The 24,342-nt window shown below is 33.7% G+C and overlaps 3 protein-coding genes and 1 pseudogene across 3 annotated transcripts; all 4 read right to left on the bottom strand.

Annotated features, from left to right (window-relative positions):
- Positions 1 to 1,371: 1,371 nt before the first annotated feature.
- LOC143595754 (syntaxin-32-like) lies at positions 1,372 to 3,177 on the bottom strand. The gene is made up of 5 exons (XM_077074693.1): positions 2,931 to 3,177; positions 2,493 to 2,743; positions 1,890 to 2,065; positions 1,607 to 1,819; positions 1,372 to 1,531 (listed from the first exon to the last, which is right to left on the bottom strand). Exons 1-5 carry the CDS (start codon positions 3,175 to 3,177, stop codon positions 1,372 to 1,374), a joined length of 1,047 nt encoding a protein of 348 aa, XP_076930808.1.
- Positions 3,178 to 3,548: 371 nt separating this feature from the next.
- On the bottom strand, positions 3,549 to 5,091 carry LOC143595752 (glucan endo-1,3-beta-glucosidase 8 pseudogene; annotated as a pseudogene).
- A 3,165-nt stretch (positions 5,092 to 8,256) lies between these two features.
- Positions 8,257 to 12,645, bottom strand: LOC143595753 (tRNA (guanine(37)-N(1))-methyltransferase 2-like). Its single transcript, XM_077074692.1, has 9 exons — positions 12,527 to 12,645; positions 10,860 to 10,957; positions 10,643 to 10,747; positions 10,473 to 10,533; positions 10,273 to 10,348; positions 9,446 to 9,962; positions 8,695 to 8,853; positions 8,501 to 8,607; positions 8,257 to 8,343 (listed from the first exon to the last, which is right to left on the bottom strand). The coding sequence occupies exons 1-9, from the start codon at positions 12,619 to 12,621 to the stop codon at positions 8,257 to 8,259; spliced, it is 1,305 nt and encodes a 434-aa protein (XP_076930807.1). The 5' UTR covers positions 12,622 to 12,645.
- Positions 12,646 to 18,871: 6,226 nt separating this feature from the next.
- On the bottom strand, positions 18,872 to 22,887 carry LOC143595751 (3-hydroxyisobutyryl-CoA hydrolase-like protein 3, mitochondrial). The gene is made up of 10 exons (XM_077074691.1): positions 22,774 to 22,887; positions 21,644 to 21,745; positions 21,440 to 21,504; positions 20,591 to 20,725; positions 20,393 to 20,489; positions 20,152 to 20,281; positions 19,840 to 20,018; positions 19,628 to 19,755; positions 19,440 to 19,541; positions 18,872 to 19,119 (listed from the first exon to the last, which is right to left on the bottom strand). The coding sequence occupies exons 1-10, from the start codon at positions 22,877 to 22,879 to the stop codon at positions 19,018 to 19,020; spliced, it is 1,146 nt and encodes a 381-aa protein (XP_076930806.1). The 5' UTR covers positions 22,880 to 22,887; the 3' UTR covers positions 18,872 to 19,017.
- Positions 22,888 to 24,342: the final 1,455 nt, after the last annotated feature.

Raw genomic sequence — 24,342 nt, 5'->3', positions numbered from 1 at the left:
TCGCGACGATTATTTTAGGCTAAAATATATTCAGGGACAAATATTTTGACGCTCTAAACTTGTCAGGACGACTAGTTTAGGTAAAAAATAGTCTTGACGAGTTTTTATGAATTTTTTTTACTTTTCTTAATATTATATTATTATATTTAATTTTACTCATAATTAGTTTTTCTTTTATAACTTTTAAAATATAAAATTTCACTAAAATCCAAATACTCCATTGAGACGTTCTTTTTTTTTATCTACGTGCCGACATAAGATTTATTCTAAAAACCGAGCGGGTAAAAAAAACCTCGATATAAATTTGACCAAGATTTTCATATTTCTTCACTGTTTTAGTCTTCTCCAAGATCACCACCACCGCTAGTTCAATCCTTCAAGGTAAATCCGAGCCTAACCAAGTCGGTTAAAAACCAAGCCAAGCTCAAGCTTAGGTCTTAACTCATTTTCATATCCGAGCCAAGCCGGCTCAGTTTGTAATCTGAGCCGAGCCCAAGCTTGCCTTGGCTCGCCTCAGCTCGGCTCCTGAACAACCCAACCCCAGTATAGGTGAAAGAGACATAAACTAATATTAGTTGGGTTGTAAATAGAAATAGTCTAATAATTTACTCGGGCCTCATTACTTTTTCGCTTTGGATGAGCCTTTTTTATACAATTTTGGGTTGCTTAGTGGGGGCCGGGGACTATACTTTAAACATAAGCGATGTTTGTGTCTTTGAGGATTTCTTGAATTTCTTTTGTGCCTAGAGCATTCACAATAGAATCTTTATCAACAAAGACTATTCTCACTATATTTATATTTAGAGAATCATTATTCATACAACTATATCTTAGAGACGGATATTATAAAAAGAGGAAATATCTATATTTTAAAGAAGGAGACGAGATAAAGATCCTGTTATAAATGTTTTTAAAAGTTTTTCTTAGATGAAGGGTTACACGCAACTAAAAAAAAATGATTTCCTTCAAATGACACTAGTATAAGTTTTTGGCATCTTTTGAATAAGTAACTTTTAAAAAAACGTACCATTTGCTCATTCGTATAGCTAGAAAAAGAAAAAAAATGTATAATTTTTAACAATAACCAGAAGTAGTAAATTATAATCTGACATAATTTCATCAATGCGATATTCTAAATGCATTTCAGTTATATGAAATTTACGTGTCACGAGCTAGTGAGCTACATGCGACAAAAGTTTTAACTAGCCACACACACGTTAAGAAAATCAAGCCAACGCATTCAAATGCTAGCCATTATCAATGTGAAGTCGATGAAGACAACGAAAGGTAAAGTTAAGAATAGATATATGTGACATCGACAATGGATTTGCAACCATATGCTAGATCATCAAACGCCACATTAAATATTAATCAGGCTACGAAAAACAAGAAAATCATAAGGTATACAAATAATACAAAAAATATTTTTATGATAAGCCACCGGTTGGATGATATACTATTGAGGTACCTCATTAGTTGTCCTTGTGCACCTTCAACATTTGCTAATGTATCATCCATGTTATCATCAATCCTGATAACCCAATTAAGATGTTAAAAGTCAAAGTCAAAGTCAAAGTCAAGGATTAAATTTCACCATGAAACTAACCTAATTGCAACTTCTCCTTGCTGAGAAACTATGGTTGCCAACCGCGTAAAAATGGTGCCCAGTTCATGAATGATTGACTCAACTTTGTGAAGAGCCTCGGCCCGGCCCTGCCTGTAACTATCTAGTAACGGAACCATCTGTTGCTGCTGTTGACTTTGACTTTGACTTTTTTGTGGTTGTAATAACGGCTGAAATACTCCATCTGGCTGCTGCCTAAAAAGTCAAAGTCAACAACAAAGTCAAAGGGTCATACTAAATAAATCCAAAGTTATCTGGTTTTTACCTTGGAAATAATAGAGATGATTTTGATGAGTTATTATTAACTGAAAGAGGTTGTGAAGTTGAAGCAGTAGAAGCTGATTTGTTAGCTACAGGACGTTGGTGTGCAAACGGGTTAACAAAATCTTTTGAAGCATTTGCAGAAAGTAGTTGTCTTCTGTTCTCATGAACCTTCAAATTCTGTAGTCAAAGATTACAAGTTTGACTAGCACAAGCCAAATGAAGAAAGATGACGCAGGACCGTTTCTGAGATTTCGAGTGCCCAAGACTATTACTAAAAAAATGGTCTTTACATAAACTTTTTCCCCAAAAGATCGATAAAAATTGTAATACTGATAAACCTTAATTGCATACAAGTCCATTATTGATTTTACTTCATTACTAGGCTTAGACCGAATAACATGTTATTAGATTGTTTAATGGACCTGTTTAAATATAAAAGGGCCCTTACCTTTATTTGTTTCTTATCAACCATTTTTAGCCCAGTTCACTATTTTTTTTTAAACTTATATTTCAAATAAAAAAACCAAACGATTTACAATGAAGTGGCAGGTAAGCGAGCAACAAGCTGCGCTGCAATCCCCTTTTGCATGCATCAAATTTATACCTCTGATAGCATAATAAGGACTTCTTTGAACTCTTTTGTGGCCCCCATCAAACGATTATTGAGATTATCGAGAATTGTCGTTGAATAGTTAGTTGTGTCAGTTGAAATGCTTTCATTTTCATTTTGTGCATTGCAAACAAGCTGCAAATCCGCTACAGCTGCATTAAGCGCGGTAATCTCCTGCTTGATGACTGCTGTCAGTTCTTGAATCTCCATCGTTGGAGCGTCAAATTCAGAGGTCCTTTTCGCCACTAGACAGACAGATATAGATCATGTCAACACTAGGTTCAAAAGATCAATGACACAATTATAAATATTTATGTAAGTACTTTACTTTGGTACAAAAAGATAACATAATGTTTATAGTATAACATATGCTGCCACTTAAGAATATTATTAACCAACAATGCATACTAAAATCTTACTTTAGGAGCTCACATTTTGCAAGTTTCGCTAGCTTCTGCGACGTCTGGTTTATTCCAAATCCGATTTTCGAAGCTCTTTTGTTGAATTCAATCTGCAATGCAGCATTTGATCGCGATGACTGAGATTTTCTTAGCATCTCAACTATGCTAGAAACCATTGATCGCGATCTATTTATCGGCTGTGGATATTTTCTTAGCCTCCCAACTATGCTAGTAAACTCGGGTGTGCGATCTCTATACCACGAACCTTGAAGACTCATCGTAAAATAAGCGAATTCAAGTCGAATAGAATCTAATATTAGTTAGTATATGTAATGATGCTTGACTGTGCATTGAAATGTATCAAAACCAGAATAGATCCGGTTTTTAAGAAATGTCTTACTTGTCTCACATTGCTTAAATTAGCAAGTTTCTTTCATTTCTAAAATATTTCTTCATATTATTATAACAATAAATAAAATTTATATTATTCCCTAAATGTTATACAAAGCCAACACAAATTGAAAATAGAACCCAATTCCAACAAAGATTTATATATAGTTAGAGATTAAAAAAAACATGTCTTGTTATATGTTTCAAACATATATGAGTTGAATCTGTTATCTGTAATATTACAATCTAAAACATCTACTAAAACCAAAACTATGATATATATAACCAAAAAAATAATAATAATCAAAATGCTAAGAAACAAGAAGCAAGAACACAATGCAACCTTCAACAACACCAACCAAAACCTTCAAAACCTTCCAATGCACCGCCACCTTCGGATCACCATACGCGATCATAACCGGAAACCGACATTCTCCCATCGACGGGTCCTCCCTAGTGACCGTCCCCAACCCGTTAAACTCGCAAGCCGAGTCACTCTGACCCTGAAGTTGATAATACATATTAAACGCAAACGACGCGTTACCCGCCAAAGTTAAATCGTTACATGTCGACCCGTAGCCTAACGATGTACAATCCGATAAACTACACGCGTAGTCAATCTCCTTAGCTAACCCGTCTAGCTCTTTAACCCGCGGGTTCAGCACGCACCACTTTCGGGCCATATACCGCACCCCAATAACCGGGGCTAACCGTTTATTCTTTTTCGCACCCGTTATATCCAACTCGTATTTCGGCTTACCATCATACCCGAAAATACCCCAATGGGTCTCGAATGGGCCCGGGGCTACACTCTTCTTGTTCTCATCAAGAAGGCTAAAAAGGTAAATTTCCAACGGCCCGAGTCGAACAGGGGTACCTTTCGACCCCGCCACGTGGCTAATCATACCTTGGTTAAAACGCTTCGCGTTTTTTATGTTCGCGTGTATGTCACCGTCCGTGGGCCACCCGATTTCGCCCACGATTATTTTAATATCCAGGAAACCCGCTTTTGTCAGAGAAGCCACCAACGTGTCATAATTCGCATCAAACACATCGGTGTACGAATAATCCCCATCTTTGACGGGTCTGTTCGACCCGTCAAAGAACGCGAAGTCCATAGGAAAATACGGGTTTCCGTATAAGCTAAGAAACGGGTAAATATTAACGGTGAAAGGCGCATCGTTCGAATAAAGAAACCGAACGATTTCAATCGTCGCATCTTTAATATCCGAACGAAAGTCACCAGCTGATGGGACAGGGTCCCACTCTGGTGACTCATAAATATCCGCATTCAACGGGACCGTGGCTTTGATCTGGGACCCAAACCCGGCCCGGTGAATTGCATTTTGCACATTTTTTAAAGCAGGTAACGCGATATTTTGGTACGTCGCGTTATACGCTTTAAGAAACGGCTCGTTTCCTACCGCGACGTACCTAATATCGACACCCCCGGGATAAACATAACTAGTAATATTAGCATCAACCCAATTATCAGCATAACTTGGGTCTTGACTCATATCAAACAACATATAATTAGGGATTCCCACCATCACCTCAATCCCGGACCCGATTAACGCTTCCATGATCGTTTTATCGGCTTCGAACAGCTTCAACTTGTTGAACTTGTTCACTTTCATCATCTCCACCACCTTCTCTGGGGGCAACTGGTGACTAGTCATAGTGCCCCAGTTGACCCCAACACCTAGACTCGAATCCGAGTCTAAACATGTTACGATCGTTATAAACGCGATCGATAAACATAGGATTATTGGTATGAAAAATTTGCATGGATTTATGATCATTTTCTGATGGGAAGATATAGTGAAAGATAGAGTTGTTTGAATAATAAGTTATTATTTGGTTATATAAGATTATAAGAACAATATGCAATGCCATGCAATTGTGTGTGGGCTGTCACACTCCATATGATATGGATAAGTGTACTTTATTAGTCTCTTTATTATATTTTTATATATACTTTTTCGTCACCAAACTGATTTTCTGTAGGTGAGTTTTCCATATAAAGTTATAAACTATTTAACCTTTTCATTTGATCTTTTAATGACTTGAATTTTTTCAAAAGTGAGTCATCAAGTTGAATTTTTCCGAGTCAAGACGGGTCAGGACATGGTCAGGGCCGGCTCCGAGAACTGAAAAAAAATTTGGGTTGAAGGCGAAATTTTTTTTGGGCCTTAAGTAAAGAAGTATTTTGTTGTGTTTAAACAATGCAATTTTTAAATGGGCTTACTTGGTTATAATTTGGGTTGTATAAAAAACTTTTGTATAAAAATAGGGTTAGAATCACAACTTTTAGATTGAGAGTCATAACCTTTTGCCACTAAACCAAGCTAGTTGTTATGCTATTGAGTTTAAACATTAAATATACATATCGTTTTTCATAAATATATACATAATTTTAAAAAAAAAAATCGGGCCTAGCGAAGTGTCGGGCTTGGGGCCGTTGACCACCCAACCCCACCCTAGGGCTGGCCCTGAACATGGCTCACTTTAAAAGACAAGACAAGCGAAACAACGAGTAAGCAACAAGCAAACTTGGTTTAGGCTCGACTTGTTTACAAACTTTGTTATTAACTTCGTGCGGGGCATTACTTGTGATCAAACTCTATATTGTTTTTAATCTTCTTAAAATCAACTTAAGAAGTTTGGCTCTTTATAGTTTTGTCACTTTTTAAATATTTATGTTTTGGCTCTTAGAGTTTTAATTTGGTTCTTTAGAGTTTTGCCACCTAAGTTTCTAAAATTTATATTTCAACTCCTCAACTTTGAAAGCAAAACTTTAGTCCTTACAATTTTTGCTACAAAACTTTTACCGTAAAGAATTGAATGGATACCGACCGACTTCCAGTCACGCACACGTCTCAACGTGCGGTAGCTTTCAAGCATGTAATGTATCTAACCCGCTTCACCGCAACGCACAGTTGTTTCATGTAAAAAACACATTATTCTAATGATTTTCTCATACCACCAATTGAAATAAAAAACAAACATGAAGCTTTAAAGATTTAAAGATTTAGAAAATAGGTATCTTTCATATAAATATTGTACACTACACATATGGGTCCTGTGTGCTACCCAAAAGGTTCAACTTAACAAAGTTATGAAATGGTGGTTGAGAGCCATCAAAGCTAATAAGTAATAAGTCATACTTTTTTAATAAAGGAAAAAAAAAAGAAGAAAAGATTAACCAACCCCCTTAAACATGTTTTAATTAAACTTTCCAGCCAGAATCTACGTGTTACATTTTCACATTTGTTTCCTTTCTTTCAACTTTTTTTTATTAATTTAATATATTTAAAGCTTTAAGCCAAAAGCATAAAGATGTATGTATATACTCCTGATGCAATTCCAGTCAAGAAGATATGATTTGTCTATAAAGATCATGATTGCATCTTCTTTCAATGGTGGGGTTCTGATTGTTTGTTTTCTTTACTTATGTTGATCTTCATTATCAACTTCTTTATATTATAGTTTTAGTTTATTCAAAACGGATATCCTAAAGTACGCGTTAATGAGTTAAGGAAGATGTCATTAAGCCACTTGACGAATAGATGAAAACTTTTCTTTAAAGTTTTAAACTTTAAACTAACATGTAATAATAATAATAATAATAACAAAATGTTACAATATTAAGATCAAGAAACATAGTCTTTATAGTTTATTCAAAACGGATATCCTAAAATACGTGGTTAATTAGCACGTTAAGGAAGATGTCATTAAGCCACTTGACAAATAGACGAAAACTTTTCTTTAAAGTTTTAAACTTTAAACTAACATATAATAATAATGTAACATGTTACAATATTAAGATCAAGAAACATTGTCTTTATAGTTTATTCAAATCGGATATCCTAAAATACATGTTAATTAGCAGGCTAAGGAAGATGTCATTAAGCCATTTGACGAATAGACGAAAACTTTTCTTTTAAAGTTTAAAACTTTATAATAATAATAATAATAATAATAATAATAATAATGTAACATGTTACAATATTAAGATCAAGAAACATACAATTATACTACCTAGCAATGAATTTTGTTGATGTTTTCTTCATGCTACTTCATCGATGCATGATTCTTTGGGTAACTGAAAGCTCAGGCAATACATTGCCTACAAGACAACTTAACACGAGTAAATTACAGATTCATCATTTATGTATATAGCAAATTTCATTTACCGTTTTTAAACTAAAGAAATTACAAGAAATATCCTTTATGTTTACATTTTGTATCAAATTTCGTCCTTTTGATTAATAGGCGTTAAATTTGTACTTTAACTCCAGTCATGTGCACTGCACATGAGGGTAGTTTGGTCTTTTTACTGGTAATTAGTGGTTGGAGTTTTTTTTTTTTTTTTTTTTTTGAGATTCTGATTTTGAAGGATTATCACTTGTAAATAGAATGACTAAAAAGACATTTATGTGGAAAAGGTCATACGTTACGAAAAAGGTCTTTCGAGTGGAAGTAAAAGTCTCATATTAAGTTAAGAATAAAGGATAATAAGCTCGATTAATAAACAAGCCAGAGCCTATTATTTATATAGCTTTAACTTACATATTAAATATATACTTACCTAACAATTATTACTATGTATAAATAATTATAAAAGATTAATAAATAATAAGCCAGCTCGAGCTTTAGATTTAGAGCTCAAAATGAGCTGAACTCAAGTAAGTTAAACGAGCTTAGCACGAGCTCATGCTCGGCTTGTTTACAGCCCTAGTAATAACGTGATTTTATTTGAACATTTATTAGTTTGACAACAAATATTAGTTATCCAACATTGGTTATTTGACCCCTAAATGATTAAATAAATCACCAAACAACAATTGTAGCAGGACCACTAAAGTTGGAAAGCATTCTCCTCACTTTTTTTAACCTCTTATAAATTTCTGATGTATGAATCTTATTAAGAATAATAATAATAACTCAGTTTAGAATACTTTATATCAAAATTTTACCTTGTTAGGAGCAACATCTCTAACTCGATGAAATACCGGCTTGTGTATCTTAGCATTCAAGAGTGATTCTGCCTCCTGCAGAGAAGATTATTATTATTATTATTATTATTATTATTATTATTATTATTATTATTATCATCATCATCATCAATATTAATATTAACATTATTACATTATTATGGTTATTTGTGTGTGTGTGTGTGTGTGTTCTGGTGGAGTACAAAGCACTTACTGAAACCACTGAATGTTGTGTCTCGGTTGATCGGATGAAGCAATAGCAATGTATCCAAGGTAGAGACCCCTTCCAATATTTCCTCTGTATAAGGCCTCTAAATACATCTACAATAAATATAAATCAATGACTTTAAATTTTATTTATAATTCATATCAATCGCGATATAAACTGTAAAGCATGCAAAAACTTACCAAGAAACTGTAAAGCAGAAGCAGGTAGATTCATGACCACGTGATCAACATGTTCCCAAGATTTGTTGGTAAACGACACAGACGTTTTTATTCTTTTATTTTTGCTTCCTTTTGTTCTCACAGCCACATGACCGTCAGCAGATTTTAAACTTCCATTTTCTGTCAGAAAGATTAAAAATGTAAAAAACATGTAATTCATATTTCTGTTTAACTGAACTTGGGAAGTTGAAAAAATGTGTTTCTTTCGGCCAACAGTCCAGCAACAGTATTTCATAACAAACTAAAATATATAATCTATATACGTTTATTAATTTTGATGTAGTAGACGGTGATATTCGTATTCCACCTCAAAAATACTTATTTCACTATTTTCAGATTTTAGTTTTAACTCCATATGAGAACTGTGTTTCTTGCATCATTTTTTTTATGAATGCTTTATACGATTTGTTTTAGTGTAATTTAAAATATAAGAATACAAAGGTGCATACCAAAACATAAAAATAAAAACAAGGTAGAACTTTTGTTGATGATTTTACTTGTAACTTAAAAGTCTGTATAAAATTTACTTTATTATGTTAAGAATATATCTTACAAATTAATAATGTTAAGAATATATGTTACAAAATAAAGATGTTAATATTCTTAAATAAAAATGGAAACTAAGAACTAATGGTAGAACATGTTCCATTTAGGTATTATTAATCATATAGACAATACTAAATATTAAAAAAAAAAAAAAAAAAAAGCATACCAGAATTCTTTTCTTCAGTGTTTGCTTTCACATTTTCTTGAATATTACAATTCCCAGATGAAACCAAACTCGAATCAACAACTTCTGACTCACCATCGGGCACCGTCATTAACTTAGACATGAAAACTCTTGCATCCATATTATAAGCATGGATATTATTGTTAACTTTATTAACATCCGCATTAATTTTTAGATAACGAACGCTGTCGGGATTTAAATCGTTAGCATACACTAAGCATCCTTTTTGTGCAGCCGGAATAGCGAAAGGACCAATCCCTGCAAACATGTCACATATGACATCTCCTTGGTCAAACTTGTTGACCAGCCTTATGTGTTCATGCTCTAGTCTTGAATTCCAATAGACCAACCCGTAATCCAGCTTGAATGTTGCACCATATTGTTTCACCTCAGTAGCCATATCCGGTTTCCCCGCCAATATTTCAAATTTTGGTACACGAAACTCGTTTGCTATCGAACCAACTTTATTGACAACTGTCTGAATTCTAGGATGATTTTTCTGATAAAAAAAAAGTCCAAAATGATTAGAAAATATGACAATTATTTTTTTATCTCTAACAGGTCAACAGTCAAAATCCGCAAAAAAGTGTATTTTAATGCATAAAATCTCCTACACTATTTTACTAAAAGATTGTAATAGTATTTTGTCACACCAACCTGGCCCGTTTTGACCAACTTCCCATTTTGTCAATAAACTGAATATCTTTATTTCCACGTGTGATGCATTAGAACACTAATAAAAGTACTTTTTAACAGTTTGTTAACACACAGAACATGTTTAATCGATTTAAGTGGAAGTTGACACATACATCATATATGACTTTAGCAATTACATCCTTGTACGGAAGAAGTTCATCAGTTATATTCAAATGAGCAATGTGACCTGAAAAATATATTGAGGTCAGAGTTAAATACAGAATGAAAAAAAAAACAATTTTGTCAAAATCCTCTTTGAATATTGAATTCCATTAATAATAAGACTATATACAAATTCCCAAAATACTTAACTATGGTTTCAAAAGATGATGGCACCTCGAGTCCAGGAGGCAGAACCTGCTTAAGCACTTGGTCTATACGAAAATAACAGTCGCTTAATATGTATCCAATTAAATAAAAATAAATCTTTTGTGCAAGAAACTGAAAACCAGATTAAAAAAAAACAGGTTAAAAAAAATTCACCTGCACTCCAATATGAATATCCAAGTGTCACCGTGTAAGGAACCGTTTCGATCTTGCATAACTTCTCTAACTCATTGAGTTTCTGAGTAGGAATATCAGAAAGGTCTGTTCCAGAAATTGATAATTATAATGTTATCGTTAAAATGAGAAGAAAATATTAAGTGAGTATAAATTCAGTTTAAACTTCTAATAAGGTTGAATGATCAACGAGTCTTACCAGGACTTTGTACCTTTTCAGATAATATCACATAACGGGTTTTTTCACTCGTTGGGTCTTCAGTGATGGGCTTGATTCGCGGTCTGTCAAGCATGTGTCTAAAACCATAACAAAAAAAAAGACTTGGATCATTTGATGTCAAAGTCTAAAAAATACCAAAATTCATAACTATTGCATAACGTTTATGATTTATGACAGTTGATTAACACTTCTATAAAACCACATTACAACCCAAAAATATCTTAATTTCCACAGCGTAAAGAGATACTTATTAATTTAAGCCGTTAACTTTTCCATACATAATCAGTAACAAAAAAAGCATATAATGAAAATTAAATGTGAAATAACTAAAGCATAACTGAATACGTCATATACGCCTATGAATTCTGCAAATTATATGAAACAATTTAAGTTCATGCGAAAAAAAAACTTCAGCCAAAACAGAAACTCCCTAACGTCTAGGGGTGTAAACGAGCCGAGCTGAGCCTAAGCTCAACCTTGGCTCCTTTAACTTAAAAGAGAGCTCTAGCTTGTTTATTAAACAAGCTTATTATAGCCTCGCAAGCCGGCCCGAGCTTGTTTATTAAACAAGCTTAGTATATGCTTGCGAGCCGGCTTGAGCTCGATAAGTAAAGCTCGAGCTTGTTTATTAAACAAGCTTATTTTAGGCTTGAGCTCGATAAGTAAAGCTGAGCTTGTTTTATAATCAGGCTTATTTTAGTCTTGCAATCTGTCTCAAGCCCGATAAGTAAACCTCGAGCTCATTTATTAAACAAGCTTGTTTTTTACACTCAACCTCAAGCTCGTTTAATCTCGGCTCAATCCGAGCCTTTTACAAGCTGATCTCGATTAGTTTGCGAGCGTCTTGGCTTGTTTATACCCCTACTAATGTCTAAGTTAACATTCAACAAAAGCACAAAACTTTATTCATACCCATTAAGCTCGTGAGACGGCTCGAGCTCAATAAGTAAAGCTCAAGCTTGTTTATTAAACAAGCTTATTATAGGCTTGCAAACTGTCTCGAGTTCAGCTCAAGCTTGTTTATTAAACAAGCTTATTTTAGGCTCGAGCTCGATAAGTAAAGCTTGAGCTTGAGCTCATTTTATAAAAAAAAACTTATTGCAATCCGTCTGAAGCCCGACAAGTAAACCTAAAGCTCATTTATTAAACAAGCTTATATTTTTACAATTTTACACTCAACCTCGAGCTCGTTTAATCTCAGCTCAATCCGAGCCTTTTACAAGCCGATCTCGAGTAGCAAATCGGGTGTAAACGAGCCAAGCTCAACTACGCTCGACGCTGGCTCCTTTAACTTAAACAGAGCTCTAGCTCGTTTATTAAACAAGCTTGTTGTTAGGCTCGATAAGTAAAGCTCAAGCTTGTTTATTAAACAAGCTTATTTTAGTCTTGCAATCCATCCCAAGCCCGATAAGTAAACCTCGAGCTCATTTATTAAACAAGCTTATTTTTACAATTTTACACTCAACCTCGAGCTCGTCTAAACTCGGCTCAATCCGAGCCTTTTACAACCCGATCTCGAGTAGCTCGCATGCCGCTTCGCTTGACTATTTTACACCTCTACTACTGCCTCTACTCAAACTCATGACTTAACTGATGGTAAACTTAACATATGAACAAAAGCACAAAACTTTATTCAAATTTCATACCCATTAAGCAATTTAGCTGCAGCCTTGCACAACTCTCTTGGGATTCTAAGTGCCAATAGCTTCAATTGCACGTCAAACTTGCTTTCGTCCAACATTGCACAGTCCTTCAGTATCCGCCAATAACAGCTTCTGTAATTACACTTCTATTAAACAAAATTTGAATTGATTACAATAACAGCAAGTGAATTGGACTTCGATTAATCAATTAATAATATTACCGGATTTGCAGGTTTTGAAGGTTTAGGGTTTTCAGATTCATCTGGGCGGGTAACGGGTTGGTTAAATGGGCTTAAAATTAGTTTGTGGATAATGGGCTTTAAAAGTTGGGTCTTTTGATATTGGACTTAAATTGGGTGCAACTAGCAGGGCTGCTCGAGATTGGCTAGTTAAAAAGCTTGATTGAGACGAGTTTAATCGAGCTTGATCCCAAACTCGAGCCTAAAAGTAAGCTTGTTTAGTAATCGAGCCCAAGCGCGGGCTTCACTTATCGTGGTCGAGCCGGCTCGCGAGGCTAAACGAGCCTGCCATTTATGTAGTTTTTAAAATATATATTAAATAATTATTAATTAATATATATATATATATATATATATATATATAATGTTATGAAAAAATAAATAAAAATAACTAAATAATATATATTTTTTATACATAAAATTATAATAGAAAAAAATATATAAAAAAAATTATAGTTACATAAAAAATAATTGATAAATAGTAACGAGCCGAGCACGAGCTTGAGAATCTACTTACGAGCCGAGCTCGATATTTGAAAATAGAGCTTGAAACAAGCCAAGCTCGAGCTCTATGTAAGTTAAGCGAGCCGATTTCGGGCTCGGCTCGTTTGCACCCCCCTACGTTCTGGTTAGACTCGTAACATTTGGTAGATTAATATAACGTCTTTAAATTGTCGTCTTGAAATAGTTTTGGAAATAGAATAATTAGGATTTTGAATTTCTTATTTTTGTTACTAATCGATATCTGAACCGATACGAATTAGCAAGTTTCTAACTGAACGGAAAAAAACGAGTTTAAGACGTGTGTTGTTGGATGGAGTGGTTATAGCCAAACAAGTGCTTGTAGATAAACACAAGCATACACTAATTAAAGGCGTGTGTACATAATTTCCGTCTGGACTCGAGAGACTTGGGTCGTGAGAACCATGAGATGTTAGGTGTGACAACGCAAAACTGAATTGGATTAGGATCTTGGGGTTTTGGTCTTTAATCAGACGAAGCCATGAGGGGTTAGCTGGATTTGGGTTGGGTTGGGCTGGGCTGGGCTGGGCTGGGCTTGGCTTGGACCTCTAACTCGGATAATTCAGTTATCCAAAGATAACCACGTTCAAAGTTTTGAGTATCCAATTCGAAAACCAAATTTCTAATTCGGATACAAAGCAAAACCAAGTTTTTTTTTAAGAGTCTGAATTTGAGCTTCAAGATAAATATAATGAAAAAGAAGTCTCCAATACATTGGCTTCAACCCCTAATAACTCATTAGCTCCTTCACACAAACCAGAGTTGTTAAACCTTCCTCGAACAGTTTAGACGACTAGACGTAAATTCACACATTTCGTGTTAGATTAGATTAATTCTCTTACCATATGGAGACAGATATTTTATAAAAAAAAAAAAAAGTTGAACCAACAAATAAAACAAATAATTGTAATATATACATAGTTTTTGTGTGTAGCTTTTTGGACTGTCCACAATGGCTAAAAGCCTAAAATAGTACCAGTGGCAAGTGACAAAGAGGCAAAGAGACAATTTACAAGTTGATATAAATATACATATATATAAATTGGCACAAGAAGTCACACCACCTAACACAAATACACAATTCAAAAGAGATGGCTAATTAATAGTTATACATTGATGTTGAGGTTATGGTTTAAAACGTGACGTACAACGCCCTTATAAATATAGAATCTTGATTTTACTGATAAATATAATAGTGAAACCAAAAACTTTTAGTTGAAGAGTCACAGCTTAATTTTTTTTTATTTGTAGATATACATCGGTTAGCTTTTTGGACTCACTGCTTTACAATAACAACTAGTAAGCATAGTTTTTAACGCTCTTTTTAATTTTAGAGTAACTAACACGCCCTCTAATCATCCTCCTAAATCTATACATGCTTTTCATAAACTATGATATACTTCAATAATTACAATTTATACATCAAATTTAATATTGAGAATCAACGCTAAATTGCATATAGAAAACATTATATATCATTCTCAAATAGTCTAATTCATCCACTTTCTTCATATCATACTTATATACACCAATGAAGAATTGAATACAACCATACTCTTTCAAAAATCGACCAAACCTCGCATCTAAAAGCATTAAACAAAACACAAAAGTAACACCTCTAACGCTAATCATACTTATCGTTCCAACACACAAGCATAGTTATGCATCGCCTGAGTATGTAAAACCTAGTCTTCTGATGCTTCGCTAAAGTCAAACAACGTCGCTGGGGAGTGGATTTTCGACGAAGTTGACGACGGTACTCTGACGACGATCTGATCAAGTACGAGTACGTATTCATTTCGTGTATTTTCAAGCGATCGGAGATGAAGAAGAACTAGAGTAGTTGTAAGTTGTAACACCACAAGAATATGAGTTAAGAAAGTGGTTCACAATGTCATATTTATAGAAGGTATGATAATTAGGTCGTTTATGGTCCTCCCACTTTATTTGACTTTCGTATTATTTTTTAATTTGACTCGAAAAAGACATTATATCATATTGTCATATATGTATAGCCCTTGTCACATATGATTTTAGTATAAGAAAATATCATAATTTTTTAGGTGTTTACCTAATACAATAGTGTTAGTGTATGACATTATTTTATCTATATAATTATATACGAAAATTGTTAACAAAGTTTTTGATGCATAAAAAAGGTGTATGCAAATACATTTTTTACTTCATTTAAAATAACACATACTCTTTCATTCATTATTACAATGTCACATACCTGGGTTAGGTGTATACATTATGATGCTGGTTTTTTATACATTATAAGTTATTGTCTTCTATCTTTAGTTTGACAATTTAAACTCATTTTATTTCAAAATAGTTTAGCTAAATATTATATCTTTATAAAAGTGTATATAGATACACTTTTTTTTCTTCGTTAAATAACATATACTCTTTCATTCTGCCATGTCACATTTCTGGGTTTGTTGTCTATGCATTATGATGTTTTCTGTCGTCGGTGTAAGTTCTGTCTTCTATCTTCAGTTTGACAGTTTAAACCCATTTTATTATATTTTATTTTTAAAATGGTTTAGCTAAATATTAAGTCTTTATAAAAGTGCATATAATACACTTTTTTCTTCATTTAAAATAGCACATACGTACTTTTTCATTCATTATTATCATGTTACATTCTTGGGTTTGGTGTTTATGCATTCTGATGTTGTTTTTTGGTAGTATTTTATTTTCAAAATGGTTTAGCTAAATATTATGTCTTTATGAAAGTGCATATAAATACAATTTTTTCTTCATTTAAAATAACACATACTCTTTCATTCATTATTACCATATCACATTCCTGAATTTGTTGTCTATGCATTATGATGTTCTTTGATTGTCGGTGTAAGTTCTTGTCTTCTATCTTTAGTTTTTTGACAGTTTAAAGCCACTTTATTATATTTTATTTTCAAAATGGTTTAGCTAAATATTATATCTTTAAAAAGGTGCATATAAATACATTTTTTTTATTTACGATAACACATACTCTTTCATTCATTATTACCATGTTACATTCATGGGTTTGGTGTTTATGCATCCTGATGTTTTTTGGTCGTCGGTATAAGCTCTCGTCTTCTATATATTTCATCATGTTAGTTTACCATGTAAAACTTGTAGTGGGTATTATTAATACTTGAGTTGTAGGCGTAACCGACTGTAACCGTAAAACATGATGGATCTGGAACATTAGGATCTCCGAAACCAAAAGTTTGTAAATTAATATACATGTAAGTGTATATTCTAAAAAAATAATAATAGTAAGTTATGAATATAGATAAACATCAACTTTAAACCTTAACCAAATCTTGACCAGTATATTTTATGATTTTAATGGTTTTTGAATAAGGCTGAGGGATGTGGGGCTTCAGCGGGGACCACACCACCGGGGCGCGAGAGGGGCGCGAGCACGGAATTCAAAGCAGGCGCTAAGTGGTTCGCGGGACCTGTAGGCGTAAAGGGACATTGGGAGATGAGAAATGAGCCGTTGGGCTCTTTAATTTAATAAAAAAAAAAGTGTTCTTCCTATATATAAACCCAAGATCACATTAAACAATTACCACACCCAAAATCACATAAAACAATTACCACAACTTCAAAAAAAAACCCAAAATCAACCCATCTTCCAAACTTTTTTTTAAAAACATATCTGGATATTGGTACCCAAACCTAGATTCAGATTATAGTTACGACGATTTATGGTCGTCACCAGACCAATCGATGTTTTTAGTACTTTAATTTTTTTTTATTTTTAGATATTAATGTGTGTTTTTTTAATGTGTGTTTTTTTTAATAATTTATGAGTTTTTTTAATAATACGTTTTTTGAATATATTTATAAAAAAATTAAAAAAAAAATCCGCTGGAGCCCCTCCACACCAGGGCCAGGGGCTCCAGCGGGGGCTCCAACACCCATCTTATCCAGTTTCTCTCTCTGCCACACGTCACAATATTATTGGCTGGAGCCCCCACTCGCGCCCCCGTTAGAGCCCCCACACCCCTCAACCTAACCCAATAACATTACATTTCTTCTAGAACTTTGCCAAAAACATTAGTCATCCACCCATGCACGTATTGTTTTGGTAAGCCGCCTTTCAATTATTCTAGGTTTAATATTAAATATTTGTTGTTAGTTAATTACTAGTGATGCACTAATAAATAAACATTACATATTCTCTTTCCAGAAAAGTTTGTATTTATTTATTAGTTTGATTGTGGTTGATAACTTTCTTTATATAAAATTTTATTAAGTGAAACTATAAGTGTTTAAAAGGTTAGTAGCATGTGTCCAACAATATAAAATATATAAGAAATAAATCCATAAACAATTTATTGTATGTTAAAAGCACGGTTCGTGTGTTTTATTCTATAGATTACATCTTACTTGAACATAATGTTAGCTTTAACAGTATTGGGCGGTTAAGCCATACATGGATTCGAGTATATATATATATATCATTTGTGTTTGTAACTTGTAAGTGATATTACGATATATGTATGTACAGTTGAATTGGCTTAAACCGTTAAAAGGCTAAGATGACGTGGCATGCGATCTCTCATCCAAACTTATGAATGTAATTTAGTTGTTCACAATCACTCATAACAATTAGCCATCTTTTATTGGTTATCCGATCCGAACAACTTATCAACACGACAACATACATCAGTCATACTGAATCGCCCTCATACCTTCCGCATTGATTATATCAAAACCACACCGTTAAAGTGTTACCCCTTCTTTTTTTTTCTAGTGCAACCGTCTAATCAAAATAGCCTTTTACTATAAAGGTTCACAATAAGATTCGTCCGGTTTTGACACAATATTCTTGCTAACATGGTAATTACAACTTTCAGAAAAACTAAACTAAACGGCAGGTTGGCCGAATAGACCAAACCCGCCAAAATGGGTTGGATTATTTTTTTTTTCACACGGAATTTGCATCGTTAGATTTCGAAAGCTCTAACAATTGTAGGCTACAAATTAACCGGTTCGGTTTTGAAGACCAGCTCCAAATCGCGAACTTCGGCCAAAACAAAAAATTTAGCTTTGTTTAATTTTTTAACACCCTTAATTTTTGCAAATACATCTAAATCAAAACATTTTTTTATAATTACAAAAGACATCTTAATTAGCACAATTGCAAAATTCTTTTTTGCTATTGACTTAAAATCGACAAGGTAGATCTTGCGTCAAAGGTTCTAGAAGTTAATGAAACTATTAACTTGTCTCCAACTACTACTAAAAAGAATCTTTTGCTTAGAAAACTTCAAAAAAAAAGTAGTTTAATCGGTGACAAGGCTTGGACAAAAACGCATGGAGAGCCACGCTAATAAGTCAGTAATATTGCTTTTGTAAACATGTAACAACCTACACGTTATAAAGTTTTTAAAAAAGCGGATAGAAGTGTAGGTGCTTGTGTCCCGCCAACCTGACCCGACGCAGTTCTGTAACGACTGGCTTTAAAATATTTAAACTACGAGTATAGACTTATTTTTAGCATGAATTTCAGGATGAGCTATAGTAGCAAGTAGGGACGTCTTCGGGCTAATCTGACAAGCAAGGAAAGTTGAGAATTCGGCACAAACCGAATTTGACAAGTCACCCCTATTTATAATTGATTATAATGTCTTAAATCATGCATAACATAACTCTATCAGACATACGAATATCTTAAAACTTACAAGTTACAATGATAGTGTAACCCTGTGAATATCACTAGATGATTTAAACACAGAGTTCTTCGGCCTCCGAGCCCAATGGTTCGAAAAGAGTTTCCATGTCACTTGTTTTAACTTCCTCTAAGCTTGGTGGGTCCCACTTGGGATTCTGGTAAAATACAAAATTTTATTAGAAATAAAGCCAATTTATGACACGATTTATCAACACGAAACGAAGTTAAAGTGTAAAACGTGTGTAAACGAGTTCAGCCTCTGTTTATGACATGAATTAAGAAGTTTCACTAATCATTTAATGAGTTAATAAGTTGACACAAAACGTTTAAGAACGATTTATCAAAACGACAAAGATCTAAAATATTACAAATAATGACTAGTTAAGGATTTTATGAATTATTTATTTTATCGTGTTATCTGTGTGAATTTAAAAACTATAACTTATTATAACTTCTACTGAGAGAAATAACAAACCTGATCCTTATCCACCAAAACCGCCCTAACCCCTTCAGCAAAATCACTTCGAAGCGAAGCCCTTAATGCAATTCGGTATTCGGATTTCATAACTCCGTTTAACTAACCACAAGCATATAGCAAACAATGTTATTATTACAAAAAATGTCACCGGATATATAAAATGGAAAAAAAATGTAGAAACTCACCTTGGATAACTCGTTTTCATTATGCCCAATTGCAGACGCAACTTTAGAGAAATACTTTTGTGTAAGAACAAGAGAAAACGGAGCACCTTTTTTAATCCCTGAAAGTGACTCTGTTGCCCACTGTGAAACTGCTCATAGATAAGATGTTATTATATGTTACAAATGTAAAAAAAAGAAGTTACAAAGTCCATTAAGCATATAAGTTAAAAGACCTGTTGCATCAGCACTTTGCTGATGTTGTTCAAGTTCTTCCACTATTTCTTTAACAGATTTATTTGCAGCAAATGTTGAGATGATACGAGGCAAGAGTAACTTCAATCGGGGCTCTGACTCGGGTATGCTACTGTATTTTGCCAATATTGCTTCGAGATCACTATGTGGATCCTCAGAACTGTATATAAATAACAACAATTTAATTTGACCCGTTACAGTGAAAACATAAGCTGAATTGATTGATTATATGGAGTCTCGTGTGTCATTAATGTGTTGAACACATATATACAAAGGGATGGTAAGAGATATACAATGTAACTGATAAAAGTGCCTCCTTAAGTAAGCCCAGATCTCCCGATGGAACAAAGTGAGTCCCGAGGCCTGCATAAAGTGCATCAGCTGGAGTAGAAATCCTGTTTCCAGTTATTCCTAGATAAGCACCTGCGTGCACAACAAGCATAATGAGACAAGAATGGCATATAACATATTATATCGACTTACAACATAAATAATACATGTGTATAAGATATATATGAATTATCACATGCATACCAACAGATCCTTCGCCTGGACTTTGTGCTGCTATGTAAGCAAATCCAACATCTGGGAATAAACCAATTCCGTTCTCTGGCATAGCAAGAAGAGTTTTCTGAAACAAATCATTAATGTAAGTAATTTTGTTTCAGATTATTAATTATAAAAAATGATATAAACTCTAGATTGTTATCAGCTTGAAATGAGGCAAGTTACCTCTGTTATAACTCTGTAACGACCATGCCCAGATAAACCAATACCGAATCCCATCGTAACACCGTCCATGAAGCTTATGTATGGCTTTTTGTAGTCAGATATTTTACAAATAAGTGAGTATTCAGCAGCATACACCTGTACAAACAAAATTTAGTCTCTACCCGACATATACATACATAAAGCATAGCTATAGCAAATAATACTGTCATATATTTACACGACAAAGCAAAATTAATGGTTTTCCAAGAGAAAATTGATATGATGTAGTTCAAAAGTGCATCCAAATTAGAAAAAATAAATAAATAAATAAGGGAAAATTATTCAATAGAAATTCATAAAAAAGACTACACTTTGAAATGCAGTCAACATTAACAAGCTATTGATTCAAACTAATTAAGTAAAATGCTTCAATTTGTAATCAGCAGAAGCTTACCAATGCATGTTTTCATGTTCTTCATATTTGAACACAAATGCACTGGAACAGGATTATCAATGAAAACTGTTGGAAACAACTGAACAAAAAAGGCAGCAACAGCATGATTTTGTGAGAAGTTCTCACGTCACTTTTCTTGTTTATTAATAAAGAACAAAACAATTCAACCACACCAAATACAATAACCCTAACCATCCATTAACAGTAAAAGTCTAATTAAAACCAAATTAATTAAACTAAACCAACTCAAACTCTTTAAAAGCTTATTGATATTAACCCTTAAAAAGAAACCGATAACAATGTCCAGATTTCTCAGTTTGTGTTTAGCACAGCTCATTGCAAACTACGATATTGCAGCCAATGCTATTACAACAGGGCATTTGTAACACAGTGAAGATTATTAAAAAGAAAAAAACCTTTTGCACAAGAGGCGTGTTTTTGTCCTTTTGGATTTCAGCAACGAGCCCCTTTATATCCATTCCTGCATGAACACAAATAGTAACCTTGAAACTTTCCATAACCAAATATTAATATCGCTTGTTCACGCCAATGAGGCATAAGCAGATTACAGAAATGAACATGACAGTTTATGATATACAATAAACTCTGATATTTGATACCTGCTGAAAACGCACGTGATGAACTTCCCTCAACTAGAACACATTTCACGTTTGGATCCGTTTCCCATTCATCAAGAAAACTTTTGTACCTTAAATCCATATCTGCATATTCACCAGAAAAGAAAACAAAATCAATTTTCACTTTCAATTGGTACTTTAAATCCATCATTGAAGATGAATAGACTAGACTCATTCAAATGAAACAAGAAAAATGACCAACCCTAGGGGAGAGACTCATCATGGTGCAACAGTCCTACTGTAAACGAACGAACCGGACAAGGCATTGTTCATGTTCGTCCGTTAAACTTTTATCGAGCAAGCAAGCGGTTCATGAATACCTAACTATTCAAAACTTCTTGTTCGTGAACTTGTTCATGAACGGTTCACTTCACGAACACAAATGAACAGAATGTTTTGTTTGTGATTTGGCTAACCTAAAATGATCAGTGTCAACGGTTCAGTCCGGCTACCTTGTGTTGATGTTTTCTTTGAAATTCGTATTCATACGTTAATTTTTTACATATAAAATAATCACATAATACTCATTATATTATTTATTTTATAGTTAATAATTTTGCTTAAATGTATATAGTAAGATTAGAAAAGTCATTAAAAAATATTAAAAACCTTGAACCAAGATTAACGAACATTCACGGACACAATTTAACGAACACAGCAGCCTTTGTTCATTTCCTCCATTGAGTTAATCGAACGAAACACCTTACTAACGTCCGCTCATTTATTAAACGAACAAACATAAAACACGCAGTTCACCAAACGCTTGGTTCGTTTACAGCCCTACGCAACAGTATATCATAGACCGCATACACCACGAATAAGCAAAGCTAGCACAGAGACACAAACCACAGCTGGAGTCGGAATCTGATTTCGCCTAAAGGAATCCTTCAATCGTAAACAATACTGCTCTTATATTATAATACAGCTGACCTATAAGCTAGCAATAACCTAGAGACCAAAATCAACTAACAATTAGTCAATTACTACTGCTACGAATAAGTTAATAACCAGCGCTATGTGACTGTTGAATCGTAGAAGTATTAGTTACGAATATTGATTGAAAATCAAATTATTATCTTATTATTAATAGGATAAGCAAAAGCATATGTGACCTAGATTCATGGCGTTGAGAGCTTTGGGGCGATCGAGAGTGATGACAGCAACTCCGTTTGGCAATACGTTCCCCTTGACGAACTCAAACTCGTCTACGGAAGCCATGGTTGCTTGCAATTGCAACTCGGAGATATTGTGACTGGGTAACTAGAGACTAGGGAAGTGAGTGATTAACGAATCTCTTTAATAAAGTGTATATATTCTTTTACTACTAGCTTGTGAACTGTATTACACAAAATTGTTAAATAATAAAAAAAAAATAAGGTACGTATTTTTAAAAGAAATGAATAAAACTAAGGTTAAGAAGAAAATAAAATATATATTACAAATTAAAATGAGATGACCCATTACAATAATATATAACATTTGCCAAAATTGTTTTGACTTATTATCGATGGATAACTATAATGAATTAGATGAGAGATTAGAAAATTAGAAGAAATTTAACCTATTTGTCAAAATTGTTTTGACCCATGACCCATGGATATATAGGATAAATAATTAGATGAGGAATTAGAGAATTATAAAGGAAATTATAACTCATTTGCCAAAATTACTTTGATCAATGACCCATGGATAGATAGGATGAATCAGATGAAAGGTTAGAAATGAAATTATAACCCATTTGCTAAAATGTTTTTGCCCATAACCCATAGATATGTAGAATGAATGAGAAAAGAGATTAGACCAAAAATAAATTTGGGATTGCCACATCATCCTTATTATTTTCATTTATTAGTAAAGTTAGATTAGATTTAAAGTAACATGAAAAAAAAGGAATGAAATGAATATAAAACACTGTATTAAACTAAACTTGAGACATAAATAGTGTGTAGTGGGGTGCTTTCCTCACCTAAAATGTCTTCAAAGCGCTAGGAGCACACCCCGGGACGCCTTGGGGTGTTTGGATGTGGTGGGGTGCTTCCAAATGAATGAAATGAATATAAAACACTGCATTTAACTAAACTCGAGACATAAACAGTGTCTAGTGTGGTGCTTTCCTCGCCTAAAATGCCTTCAAAGCACCAGGAACACACTTCGGCGCCTTGGGGTGTTTGGATGTGGTGGGGCGCTTCCTATAAAACGTCGGAAGATAGGGAAGAAGGGAAAGATGATTGGTGGTGTTTTATTTGTTTTTTTTTATTTTAATAAAAATAATAATTGGGTATTGATTGGGAGAGATAATATCCACTAAACCCATTTTGTGTATAATGCGCCTATGACGTACAACGCTCTTATAAAGGTTTTATCTACTACACACGGTCTAAGGGCATTCATATAGGATCCTAGGAGAGAGAGAGAGAGAGAGAGAGAGAGAGAGAGAGAGAGTTTGCAATTTTAAACCGATTTTGTGAGAGAGAACGGGAGGGAGAAGGGGTTAGGGGGATGCTTGCAGATAAAAAAAAAACTCAAGACAAAATATTAAAACAATAATTAGATGCAGTATCAAATCGGTTCTTCGTTTTGGAATTTTATTATTTTTCAAAAAAACAAATGACTAAACGAAATTCAGCAACGTTTAAACTGAAAAGGAATTTGGTTCGGTTTCTGGTTAAAAGTAGCTTTTT

Source organism: Bidens hawaiensis, unplaced genomic scaffold (genome assembly GCF_021521415.1).
Source record: "Bidens hawaiensis isolate Kalapana, Puna unplaced genomic scaffold, B.hawaiensis_p1.1 tig00045507_1, whole genome shotgun sequence".
Classification (NCBI taxonomy): domain Eukaryota; kingdom Viridiplantae; phylum Streptophyta; class Magnoliopsida; order Asterales; family Asteraceae; genus Bidens; species Bidens hawaiensis.
The sequence above is the reverse complement of the archived record's forward strand: the minus strand, read 5'-3'. Positions and strand labels throughout refer to the sequence as shown.